This window comes from Penaeus japonicus, unplaced genomic scaffold (genome assembly GCF_977035675.1).
Source record: "Penaeus japonicus unplaced genomic scaffold, GWHDUDI00000001_assembly GWHDUDI00000022, whole genome shotgun sequence".
Taxonomy (NCBI): Eukaryota; Metazoa; Arthropoda; class Malacostraca; order Decapoda; family Penaeidae; genus Penaeus; species Penaeus japonicus.
Genome location: NW_028234424.1, coordinates 24,828,751 through 24,841,250, shown reverse-complemented (window position 1 = coordinate 24,841,250; position 12,500 = coordinate 24,828,751). Strand labels below are relative to the sequence as shown.

General features: G+C 37.7%; 1 protein-coding gene across 42 annotated transcripts in view; it reads left to right on the top strand.

Moving 5' to 3' along the window:
- Larp4B (La-related protein 4B) overlaps positions 1–12,500 on the top strand; it is an 86,680-nt gene that overhangs the window by 65,061 nt on the left and 9,119 nt on the right. For 13 of the 42 annotated variants that reach the window (XM_086549645.1, XM_086549646.1, XM_086549658.1 and 10 more), the window contains 8 exons: positions 5,636–6,239; positions 8,155–8,291; positions 8,483–8,595; positions 8,906–9,046; positions 9,219–9,497; positions 10,713–10,852; positions 10,938–11,732; positions 11,856–12,088. In XM_086549645.1, the coding sequence (XP_086405771.1) occupies positions 5,636–6,239; positions 8,155–8,291; positions 8,483–8,595; positions 8,906–9,046; positions 9,219–9,497; positions 10,713–10,852; positions 10,938–11,732; positions 11,856–12,088 (2,442 nt within the window). The remainder of the gene's footprint in view (positions 1–5,635; positions 6,240–8,154; positions 8,292–8,482; positions 8,596–8,905; positions 9,047–9,218; positions 9,498–10,712; positions 10,853–10,937; positions 11,733–11,855; positions 12,089–12,500) is intronic. The other 29 variants (XM_086549654.1, XM_086549653.1, XM_086549644.1 and 26 more) reach the window with 3 other exon arrangements.

Below are 12,500 nucleotides of genomic sequence, written 5' to 3'. Positions count from 1 at the left end.
TCGTTATGCACGAGGGGCTAGCGTAGGTTCCGTATGGAGAAACACTGTTGTATTATGTTGTATCAGACGGAAGGGGAGGCCTCGACGCCTTATTTCGCACACAACACAGAGCCTCAAGACTTGCAGTTTGCAGAGAACTAACTTTATGCAAGAATATTTTTATCTGTTAGATAAAGAAATGGTTGATGGGTATTCATGTATGTTAGTGTTTGTGAGGAACGAACTACTTACTATTCCTAAGAGAATATTGTATTTTCCAGATACATTTATTTGCTACAGAAATAGTCATTTGTGGTTGCTATTGCTTGTGGAAACATCCAATTTTTCTTTCTTTTTTTTAACTTTTGATTCAGTGGTTGTTAATTTCTGTATAAAATGGGGATCAATCATTGTTCAGTTGCAGAAATAGTGGTATGATTTTTATTCTAAGAGAATAGGTCCTTTCTCTCGTCACATTGATAGCTTGGTAGGATTTATTTTCAAAATCTAGTTGGTTAACAATGTTCGTTGTTACAGTTTATTCAACTGGGTTGTGCTATATTGAAAGCATACTTTGTACATGGTATTGTTTTTATTATGCCACTTTATTTAGTTGCTATAGAGAAGATGGTTTTATTTTGTTACATTGGTTATTACTAAGAATTGGGACAGCATTCAGTGATGCTATGGCCACATATATATTAGCAAAATAGAACATGGGTTAGGTATTGTATTTGATGAAATTCACCATAAAAGTCCTTTAAGGTATATCTAGCCAGTATATGTGTGGTGGAGGCTCTTTACCATTGTTGTAAGATGAATCATGAAGGTACAGCTACACTTCATGCATAGGTCCACAGACTTGGATAAGTGTTTGGATTTACTTTTTACCAAGTAGGGATTTGCGTGCTGTTTATAACCATTACCTTTATTTGTGGTGGACAGTTTTTGAAGATTGCTGTTTCTTTTCTTACCATAGGCTTACTGCATCCCTATAGGAAATATTCACATGTTATGAAATCTTATCAGATTCATTTTCAGGAATACTCTAATGCCAATTGTTGAGAATAGGACCACATGAAGCAACTCTATAGTTTTCATGGTTTACACTGGCATCAAAGGCCTACAAGCTCTGTCTTGCTCTAATATGTATGGTGGTGGTTTGTTTCTCTGCTTAAACATAAAAATGGTGGCCACAGCATCATCGGATGCACAACCATAGAATCAGACTATCAAATTATTGTGGTCTTGCCTTTTGTATCTGGATTGCTTTTTAATTGATAGTCTTGGGTTCTGTGTTCTTCATGACCTGTATTTTTCTCCATCTATGCTGGGTCCTATTCTGAACTTCCATTTATGCACCATTCACACTGCCTGCATATTAGATAGACATTTCATCATTTGCTAGGAAAGGACAGGTGTATACACAAGATTTCAAAAAGTAACCCCACAGATACATGGTCAAATATCCAGATTAGAGATTTTAAGCAGAAATAATTGTTAGAGTAGAAAAAATTCTGCTACAAATGAAGCTCTAGAAGTTAATCCTGGTGCAGTACAGACAGGGTGTAGTAACATGAAACTATTTGGCTAAATGAGTTGGAGTTAAATATGAATGATAGTCATCATTTGTTATTCAGTAACTTGTCCTGAGTTGATACCTAAACATGTTTGATATCTAAAGCCTGTAATGTTATTTAATAAGGAGTTGGATAGGTGTTTTAGAAAGTTTAGTAAAAGATTTCTGTGTGATTGAAAAAGTGTAATGTTAATGCAATCTCCCTTTCCTGATATGTCAGTATGTCTTTATTGGTTTTAATATATTGTTCTAAGTTTGGTTTTATTTAGATATTGTTCTTGGTACATCATGCCATAATTCTAGATAATAGAAATGGAAAATACACATCAGTGTCGCTAATCTTGTCAACCTGGCCCCAGACTCAAATTGGGGATCATCACCCCATTTGGCCAGATCTAGGCTTACTTTGGGAGACAGACCTGAACCATTCTTTCACTAGAGTTGTCTCTATTTTTAGGGAGCATAGAGAATCTAGGGTGTGTTATCTTAGAAATTTGTTAGATATTAGTATAAAGTGTTTTTAATTGTTAGGAAGTAACTAATGAATTACTCCAATGACGACGGTGTGTCACACTCGTATGACACAGCTAAATTCCTGATGCCGGGGCGTCATGCATCGGCATAGGGGTTTTCGCGTAGCGTGTGCCCTGTCGGGAAAGGGTTAATGGGCCAAAAGCACGAAAGAATGGAGAAAACGTGGCACAGGCTCTCACACTTCATGTTGCAGTCTACATTTTCAAGCCAGCATGGCCACTCCTAGTCCAGGGTTTTGTAATATGAGGCTACCAATATAGGAGCATGGTCACCAGAGGTGGCTCAAGAACCACTCCTAACTCTGGAGTGGTAAAATTGTAGCTTAAAAATTAAGCATTATTGTGGTAGATTTGGAAAGCACCATATATAAATTTTTGATGAACTTTGTCAGGATGTGCCATAATGGTAAAAGAAATTACATATATTACATATTCATAACATGCTCATTCTTGAAAAAATAGCTTTATTACTTTGTTGTTGGCTTATGCTTACAATTATTGGATGCTAAGAAGTACTTTAATTTTTTCTACAGGATGTAGAAATTATAATTACTGCCAGTGGGTGTGTGGGATTACTTCTAATTATAAGTAACGGGCTTTGTCTAAATTAAGAAGTGCATTAGAATTAGTCATGACTTTACTAAAAAGGAGGTAACTTTAGAGAATTACTCTTATTAGCTGCAGCCCCAACTAACCGTTATTCTGTAATGTTATAGCATGATTAAGCAATATAAATAAGTTTGTCTGATTTGTTAGTGATGAGAATATTCACATTTTTCTAAGGCCCTATTATAACCCCAGCTTGTTTGTAAATCTTTCCAAATAAGACATGATTTAATAGGTTGTTTCATTTCAACCACTATAACTGGGAAATAGGTGGTTGCATACAAGCCACAGTGCCAGGATTGATATCAAGGTTGCCTTTGCAAGATAATAATTAGAAGTGTGAGGACAATGGTTTTATCATATATCTTGGATTCCGGTCTGGATAATTACCGTTCTTCTTCTTCTTCTTCTTCTTCTAATAACTGAGTTCAGGCGAACTGGAAAGCTGTAGATAAAAAATTAGCGCCATCAGAGCCATAACATTCCACATGTATTTTGTGGGCAGAACAGATAGCATCCTCCATTGGCATTACATTTATATGGGCCTTCTGGAAAACCTAGGTTCTGGTCCTCACTCAGCTCTGGTCAGCCACCTCTTTCCACCCAGCCTCTTATTTTGGTTACATTACAATTACACCCTCTTCAAAATACTTTTAGTAATATTGTAATTGCATGATAATGTTTTAAAATTAATCCTTTAGCCCACTAAGAAATTACCATGATGCTCTAGATCTGGTTCCCTAAGTTCTCTGGATACTTTGCCAAGGCTCAGCTTAACCCATTCACGACGAGATGTATTTTCGCTGACTCCTGTTTGCGCCAGGAAGATGACAACAAGTGACGCTTCATGCCAGGGTGTTTTCATGCTGCATAGGGCTGCGCTAAACCTCTCTGAGCATTTTTCACCCACCTAATTCTTACGGTTTTCATGAATGCGTCTACAATGTAAAGGCATTTTAAAATATTTCCATGTTCAGGATGTCACCTGGGTCCAGGGATATTTTTCAACCACGTGATTGGATATCAACTGGCGCGAATGGGTTAAAGGGTGACAATCCCTGATATAAATTTTAACCTATTGCCAATAGGCATCAAGACAGTATGGGCGTCAATGATAGCGTTAACATTGTGTATTAGACAATGCTTGTGAAGGCGTATCAAACTGTACAAGAGTGTCGAAGTCCTAAAACTAGCAGTGTGTGACCTCACAAACTGTTACATGATCATATCCAACCTATCCTTAGGATCACATGCTGGTTAGGTGCTTTGTCTTTGACAGGTTAAAATTATTTTTTGCATGTAGATGATATTAACAAGAATTCTGAAGGTGACTAAAATGCAGGTCCTCTTCAGAGAAGCATCCTTGTGATATAGATTATCACCCCTATGATGACAGGCAAAGCACCCTCAGGCAAATGTATCAGTAAGATGGTAATACAAAATAATTCCAACATGCACTGATTTTCAAGTTATTTCCTAATGAGCTATAGTCCAAGACATAGGGCAGTTATATTGTCCTTGAACATTATTGGTAATATTTAACTCTGTTAGAACAAATCTAAGCCACCTCTAATATGTATTGCAGCTCTTCCTTATATAAGATCCTTTTTTTCAAATATTGGAATACCTATAGAAATGAAATGTAGAAGTATCAGAATATTATTGTTTATAGGCAGTATTCCTATGTATGATAAATTTGTAAAGCTTGTGAAATGATATTATACTAGATATTCATTTAATCAAGGATCAGATTCAACACTTGCTTGGGCAGCAACACACCTCTCCTCACAGGCATATAAAACTGAAGAACACCATCTGCCGATGCCAGTCATGGTATTCATGGCATTCATGAGTTGAGTCTGAAGGCGAATTATATAGAATTTCTTAGTACATGGCAATTTCATGGCCACACTAGAGCGAAGGCAGCCCTCCCCACCTCTGAATTTGTGTCGGCAGAGGAAGCAAACTCCCACTTAAGGTGTTCATCTGTATTATACACCCTTGAGGTGGGATGTGTAGATGCTAGCATGGAGGATCAGATTTGGCCATGGATTATATGAATATGAAGGGCTCTAACCAGTTATGTAGAGTGAATAGTCGCTGTTATTCTGGTTGATATTAGTGTCTCCATTCAGCATCTTTTTGAAGTAGGGAATCACAAGTATTCCCACAAGATCTAAGTGACATTTGACTGTTGACATGTTTACACAATTGTTTATTTGCTGATTTATGCATTTTATTTGTCTCCTTTAGGTCACTTTTTATGCTAGTAAATTCATAATTCTCTTGAACATCTTGTGTGGTACAGTACTGTACCGCTCATTCAAAAGCCCAGTGGCCGGGTGGCACAGTATTATGCCAGACATTTAATTTAGGCCTAATGATTCGAAAGCCCCGGCATTGTGACATTCAAGGCTAGAATGCCCCCGTCGTGAATGGGTTAAGTATTACCAAGTCTGATAGACACATTGTCTCATGACAGCTAGTCGCTGGACATATTTAGAGTCGCTATTATAAATGAAGAATAAGAGTTGTTAGTATCGAAGGCATGTTGTCGAGATCTTGGAAAATTAGTATTTTGTTCCTTGGTTAGCTATGTTGGTTGTAGACACAGTCAGATGGAGAAATACATTGTTTATCGTTTGTGTCTGATGTGTTTTATGTAATTAATAAATGAAAATTAAGCAGTATAATGTCATAATTAAAAGTTTTGCACTCATCGTTTCCATGTAACCTCTAAAAAATGGCTATGTGGCAGATTGAGTGCCAAAGTAAAACTGCACAGGAAATTATTTGTTGAATATGTAGCAAATAATCAGCTGATTGTAGTAACAGATGTACTATTGAAATAAGTTATTATTGATATTGTCTACCAAACACAGTTCTGTATAGATTTGAAGAGTTATTTCTTAATTTAGTATTTTTTTCCACTTTTCAGTTTACCCCTTGATGAATGGGGATGTTGGCAAGCAGTATTGTGGGGTGTGCCCCCACACTCCTGATACTCCTGGACCCATGGCAGTAGAGTCTCCAGTGGAGCCTTGCAGCTCCTCCCCAGACACAACTAGTGGCACCAGTGGTCCCACAAGCCAAGCCCCTGGTAAAGCTGTGCAAGTTGACAACACAGTTCAAGACATGGCAGCAGCTGGACAGAATGCAGATCAAGAGGGGAATGCAAAGGCATGCACCCCTCTGGGCAGCAGCCAGCAGAATGGGGAAGTGTCTCCCGAGAGCAGTCGACCAAGTGCCTCCCCCCTCCCTGCCTCAGTGCCCACCCCAGACTCTAGTAGTAGCAATGCTCCCTCTACTGAAAACCTGGAAAAGCCAGAAGAACCAGTTCTTGAATGCAGCAGCAAAGAGGACACAACCACGAGCGAGACCCAGGGCACACAGACAACGCCAGCACAGACTCCCACCCCGAGTACGCCCACGGCAACCCCTCCAGCACAACCACAGCAGCAGCCCACCCCGCAGCCTCAGCAACTCACCCGGGACCAGATACAGCAGTTGGTGGCACAGCAAGTGGAATATTTCTTTTCTAGGTGAGTTGAGACTGAATTATTAAATTTTAGAACTTCAGAATTGAACCATCATTAATAATTTTACCTAACAGAAGTCTTAATATTTACAAGAAGAGTACAACATTCTGATCTCAAGCTTCCCTCTCAAGTTAACAACAGCATAGTGCTGAGTGGAGGAGTTGCACTTGACAGTTATTTATTAAGCTTTTGAAAATTAGTCTTATTTTAGCATAAAAGAACATAAAGCATAAAGTTTTTAGTCTTTTAACTTAAATACAGTAGGATGGTAAAATTAAGTGGAAAAGTAAGGAGGTTAATCTTTAAATTATTTCTTGATTAATATAAGAGATCAGAGAGATTTGGTTAATCTACAATTATTCATTAAAGTTGAATTTTGACTGTGATATTAAAGGGTTATTCAAAGATAATGGCATACATTAAGGCGGCTGTTGTGGTTAATTTTTGAGGAATATTTTTGAAAATATTTGATAATTCAGGGGAAAAAAAAATCCCATGTATTCTGGTGGCCTTTGGCAACTCTGCGAAATACGCAAATAAGAGTTATGGCTAATAATCTGCCCCCCACCCTGACCTCCCACTACATCTTCAATCCCTGCTGTATCACGTTCGTGCAAATATATTCAACTAAGTTATTTTATTGCAATGAAAATAGCCAAATATGATCTATTTTCATTCTCTTACAAAGGCTAGCTGGCAACTAACACCTCAAACAGCTGAGGGGCTCACGAGTTCTCTCGTGGCACCAGTCACAATAAGATAGAGGCACTTGATTTTTGTCGCTTCTCTGCGCAACTTGTTTATTTTACATTATTTATTTATTTTTATTTTTTTTTACAAGAATGGGAAGACACTCCAAGAGGAAATTTATATTATGAGAAAGATATAAAAGAATGATGCAACCAAAGTTCTGACGTTGCTGGAGATATTGACGAGAGCAAGAGAACATGTGCTGCTCTGCCGCCTTGATATGCCTTGTAAAAGGGGGACCAGGTACCAGCTATCATTTATGATGCCATAGAATGCATCAGGATTGGCACAGAGATACAAATTCTAAAGAAAATGTATGAAAAATGCAGGGGTATGCATTTTTAACTTCAAAACGCAATATCTCGAAACTACACCATTGTCTACATTTTTTTATATAATTTTCGTTAACTATTAGTGCGATTCTAATGTGGTTTGGATCATTTGAAAGCATGATAAATTTACAATTTTTCTACAGAAGTTTTTTCATTTCAAATGATAGATGTCCATATATTATATTTTGTCTCCATTAGAATGGTCATTCAAAAAAGAAATTCTTCCCACTAAACTAAGAGGATGTTCCAAAAATTGTTCTTTGAATATTTAGGTTTTGCTATGAGTATTTGTGGTATTATTTTCAACAAGTTCAGTCAACAGATAAATGAAAATTATAAATTTTTGGGTTATATTTATTTGTTTATTTTGTTTTATTTTTTTCCTACTTCATTGTTTATCGACAAAATTATATGAAACTTGGTTGTGAACATTGCAGTATAGAAATATATAACATAATAAAAATTTGCGAAGTTTCAATCATAATTAACGAAATTTGTTCTCGACCACAACAACCGCCTTAAGTGTGAGAGCTGTTTAGGCTTTATGATGTTGTATATGAAAAAGTTAGTATAAATGATGGTAATTGAAAATAGCTTTGCACTCATCGTTTCCATGTAACCTAAAAAAAATGGCTATATGGCAGATTGAGTGCCAAATGAAAACTGCCCAGTAATTTATTTGTTGAATATATAGCAAATAATCAACTGATTGTAGTAACAAATGTATTATTAGATAGATATATATTGTCATTGTTTTTATGTACCGAGAACATTGAATCTATTCCAATAAAGATAGTTGTTAAGTAGAAAAAATGCAAAAGAATTATCCATTCCAGGGAGAACCTGAGCAACGACCCCTACCTGATCTCTCAGATGGACAGTGACCAGTATGTGCCAGTTTATATACTGGCAAATTGTTCACAATTCAAGAGCATCACTAAGGACCACAGCATTATTGTAGAAGCTCTCAAAGGTATGATTTTACCTCAGTCATATATTTTTTGGACAGTGTGTGAGGCTAAGAAAAATAATAAAGGGTTTTCATAATTAATGCCAGTTTTGCAGTTTGGTATACTTATTTGTTGAGTAGTACATCCATTAGATACTATAGAATTATCTTAGTATCAATAAGAAGAAATATTTAACTTTTCCTTCCATTTGCAGAATCACCCTTTGTCCAACTAGATGAAGAAAATAACAGAGTTCGACCCAACTATAAAAGATGCATAGTGATTCTTAGAGAAATTCCTGAATCTACTCCAGTTGAAGAAATAGAGGTATGTATAGAAAAGAAATAAAAAACTAAAGGATCTTTTAAGTATAATGTCTCCACATAGCACAGCAGCTGGACACTAACAATCTAAAGTGCTGTTCAGTCTACTTTCTTTTAAGATTAATTTTATCTTAATTCAAATTTGAAAGGCAGAAATAAACATATGCTAGAGCCAGCTGCTGTCTAGGTGAAAGCTTTAGACAAAGTTCCATGAACTTCAGTTTGAAGCATCAATTCCATTTTTTTTCTGAGTCTTGTAGTAGTACTAGTAGAGCATATTAGATTATGAATAAATATATGTATTTCTCTTACAGGCAATGTTTAAAAGTGATGAGTGCCCTAAGGTAGTTTCTTGTGAATTTGTTCACAATTCGTCTTGGTATGTTACATTTGAATCCGATGAAGATGCACAAAAAGCCTATTGGTACCTTCGAGGTGTCGTGAAGACTTTCAAGGTATGTTAATCAACTTGGAGATTATGCTGTTTGTTTGAAGACAATGTTCATAATTCATTGATATATAGTTTATCAGTTTTTAAGGGAAGGGTCATGTAGTCATGTTCCAAAAAGCAGCAGCTTCTTTTTTTTTCGCAACTTTTACATCACAAAAAATGTTTCTTTATTTCAGGATAAACCCATCCTTGCCAGAATAAAGACAAAGCCAGTGTCCAGACTAGGTTGTTTATCAGTATTACCCTCGTATGGAAATAAAGGAGGAGGGGAGGGAAAAGAAGGATCAGGCCCTCCATCTACTCCAGGATCAGCAGGGTTGCCAGGAGGACCTGGGACACCTGCCCCAAACACCAGCTTCAACAACCCAGGGGGACAGCGGTTCATGTACTCATCAACGCCTTCAACCGTTACTGCCAACTCGTACACATATTCTTACACAACGCCAGCTGCCTTTGTGAGTCATTTGCATTAAGACATTTTTTTTCTTTTGTATCTTTTCTTACTGGTTTTGAATGAGATTTTCCCTTTTTGATGACCTTTTGAAGGTTTGGATCTTTCAGCAAAATTTGAATGGGAAGATGCTAGCAATCTTTTGAAATATAAATTGATATTAGAGTAGGATTTGTACCCAATTGTATAATATTGCATTGAACGTTGGTAATGTTGCAGATAAAATAATTTTCATAGTTATTTTGGCTATTCTTGTTTAATGTAACCCACTCGCAACAAGGTGTATATTTGCCTAATGCTGCTCCTGCCAGGAATATAACTTTTCACCAAAAAATCTCTCCCGGTGCAATGCCATGCTGTGCCTCTTTAGAGTCCTTATCACCTGCCCAATTCTACAGGGTGATACATTTGATCTTTTTTGACAAGTCAAGAAAAGTGTGTATACACAAATGTAACTTATGTAAAACGTGTATTTACAGGGAGAGACCATGACTTTAAATATTCTGATGACGTGATATCACGTCATCCAGTGCAAATGCATTTTCACATGACTTAAATACCTTTTCCCATAATCATATTTGGACTTGACTTTGATTTGAAACTTCAGTTCGAGCAGTGATTGTGAAACATGGCTCAGTATTGGTATCAAATATGCTGAACTATTAAATGCCCTTCATAATTGCTGAAAAGTTATGTAAGAATGGTTATGTAGTATCGGTGTTAGAGACAATAAAAACAGATGCTGTTTAAAGAAAAAATGGAGGCCGATGTTAATGGTAATCCTGAACAGCGGACCAATAATTTATCTATTGTGCACCTTAGTTAATTTATTACAACCTGAATACAGCTATCATTTAGCCAATTCTATGAGAATTTCATGGACTGTTGCTATTTTTACCAATTGTTTAATTCTCAGGTGTGAAAGATATTTGCATTTGTAAGGCACAGCATTAACTGTCAAATCATTAAATGATGTGTTAATGTCAGTTGTTTATAATAATTGAGTACTGTTTTTACTACTTTTAGTTCATTATTTGTTCAAGAAGTAACCTGCATAGGGACATAATAATAAGCTCTTTCTATGTCTTACTCCTTTCCCCTTCCTCATAATGAGCTTAAGTTTTGAATGAAATAACAGTGTATTTAAGGAAAGGTATGCTAGAAAGAAAGAAATTCTTGAATATATGGTAGATGGTCATAATAAGATAATTATTTTCAGTTCTACCCAAACATGGTGCAGTGGACAGCCCCAGGTGGGTTCTATGACATCAACGGGTTTCTGCAGTTCAATGGACTCTCACCACAAGCTGCCTTCAAGCCCCCAAGTAACCACAATGTTAGATATAACGGCAACAGAAGGTAATCATCTTTATGTTTTTTACTGGTTGTGTTCAGAATGTATAAAAAGATAGTAGGAGTCAACTAGAGAAAAATTAATAATCAGGTATCCTTCCAGGAATTCTAAACATCGTGACGGCAGGTACGATAAAGTTGATAACCGTCATAATAGTGGAGCTGGCCAAGGAAGTGGAGGAAATAGCAACAATCATGGGAGTCATCAGAGTCACTTCCCGCATTATCCGCCGCAGAGGCCACATCCCCACCATAGACCGCAGTCCTCCCAGTCCCCATCCCAGTCTGGACACAGGAATTCCCAGCCTCCCTCTAGCACCACTGCCCCTCCTCCTCCACCACCACCACCTCCTCCACAACCATCAGCAGCAACATCAGCTGGAACCAACAACCAGAGCTTTGCTCAGTGCGATCTCGCAATAGCTAGTCAGTCTAACTTATACACATCATTTAGCCCCCCAACGGGTCCTGCAACACCTGTGATCCGGGCTGAAAAGAAAGAAGTGGTTACAGTCTCCAAGGCATCTAGTAGCAGTAGCCCGTCACCTGTATCACTGGCACAGACTCCTGTGCATACCACTACTGCCAGTCCTCCCTTTTCCAGTACCTCCATGCTCAATTCCTCAGTATCCACAACAACTGTGGCAAGTGTGTCTGCTACTATTGCATCAACAACTCCAGCAGCCACAGTCAGTGTTGCTGCTACCACAAGTACCTCACATCAAACAGCCCAGCAGCACCAGGCACATGGACCCACACAGCAGCAACATCATGCACAGCATCAGGCACCAGGTCTACCACACCGGAACAACTACAACAATGACCATTATCATGGTCATTATCAGTATCACCCTGGACCCAGGGACCCTCAGCAACCCAGACAATTGTGAGTAGGCTTTTATTATTAATGTGTTAACCCCCATGTGTGCTTTACAAGAAATTCTAGAGCTAGGTGTAGAGTTTGTGATAAGAGTAGCATATAATTTGCCTATTTACTTGTGAAATCCAGTTTCAAAAACTGGTTTTGCCCCAGGTCTCGTGGTGTGCGCCGACGACCACGAGGTCGTGAAGAGGAGACCCAGACAAGTGGTGGCAACCGTGGCATGCCTCAGCGGGGAAGTTCCACACAGCCTCCTAGTAATGACAACACAAAACAAGGAAATAGTCAAGAAGCAACCCCTCCTCCACAACCACCACAGCCACAGTTTGACCTTGAGGCTGCAGCTTTTCCACCACTTCCAGGTGACAAGAACAAATCTTTTTCAGTTTCACATGGTTGTTTGAAGGCTGCCCTTAATTATGATGTTGTTTTTTTTATCATTATGTACATGCAGTTTTGTGATAAGATTAGATTATTCAGGTTATTTTAAATTTGGTTGATAGTATTCAGACATTCCTTTTAATCCATTCACTCTAGGGCTTATATTTATAAAATGCCACTCCTGCCGGCTAGATAACAAGCAAGCGCAGTGACTATGTGCAAGATCTCTTCATCTGTGGTGCTTCAGTGTGTTCAGTGTTTCTCTATGTGGTTTTTGTATCTGTTTACATTATCTTCAGAAGTGAATAAATATGCGTCCATACAAATGGAACACCTATGATTATGTCCATATGTAACAAAGTAAAACATACATTTTGAGGGAGAGATTATGAC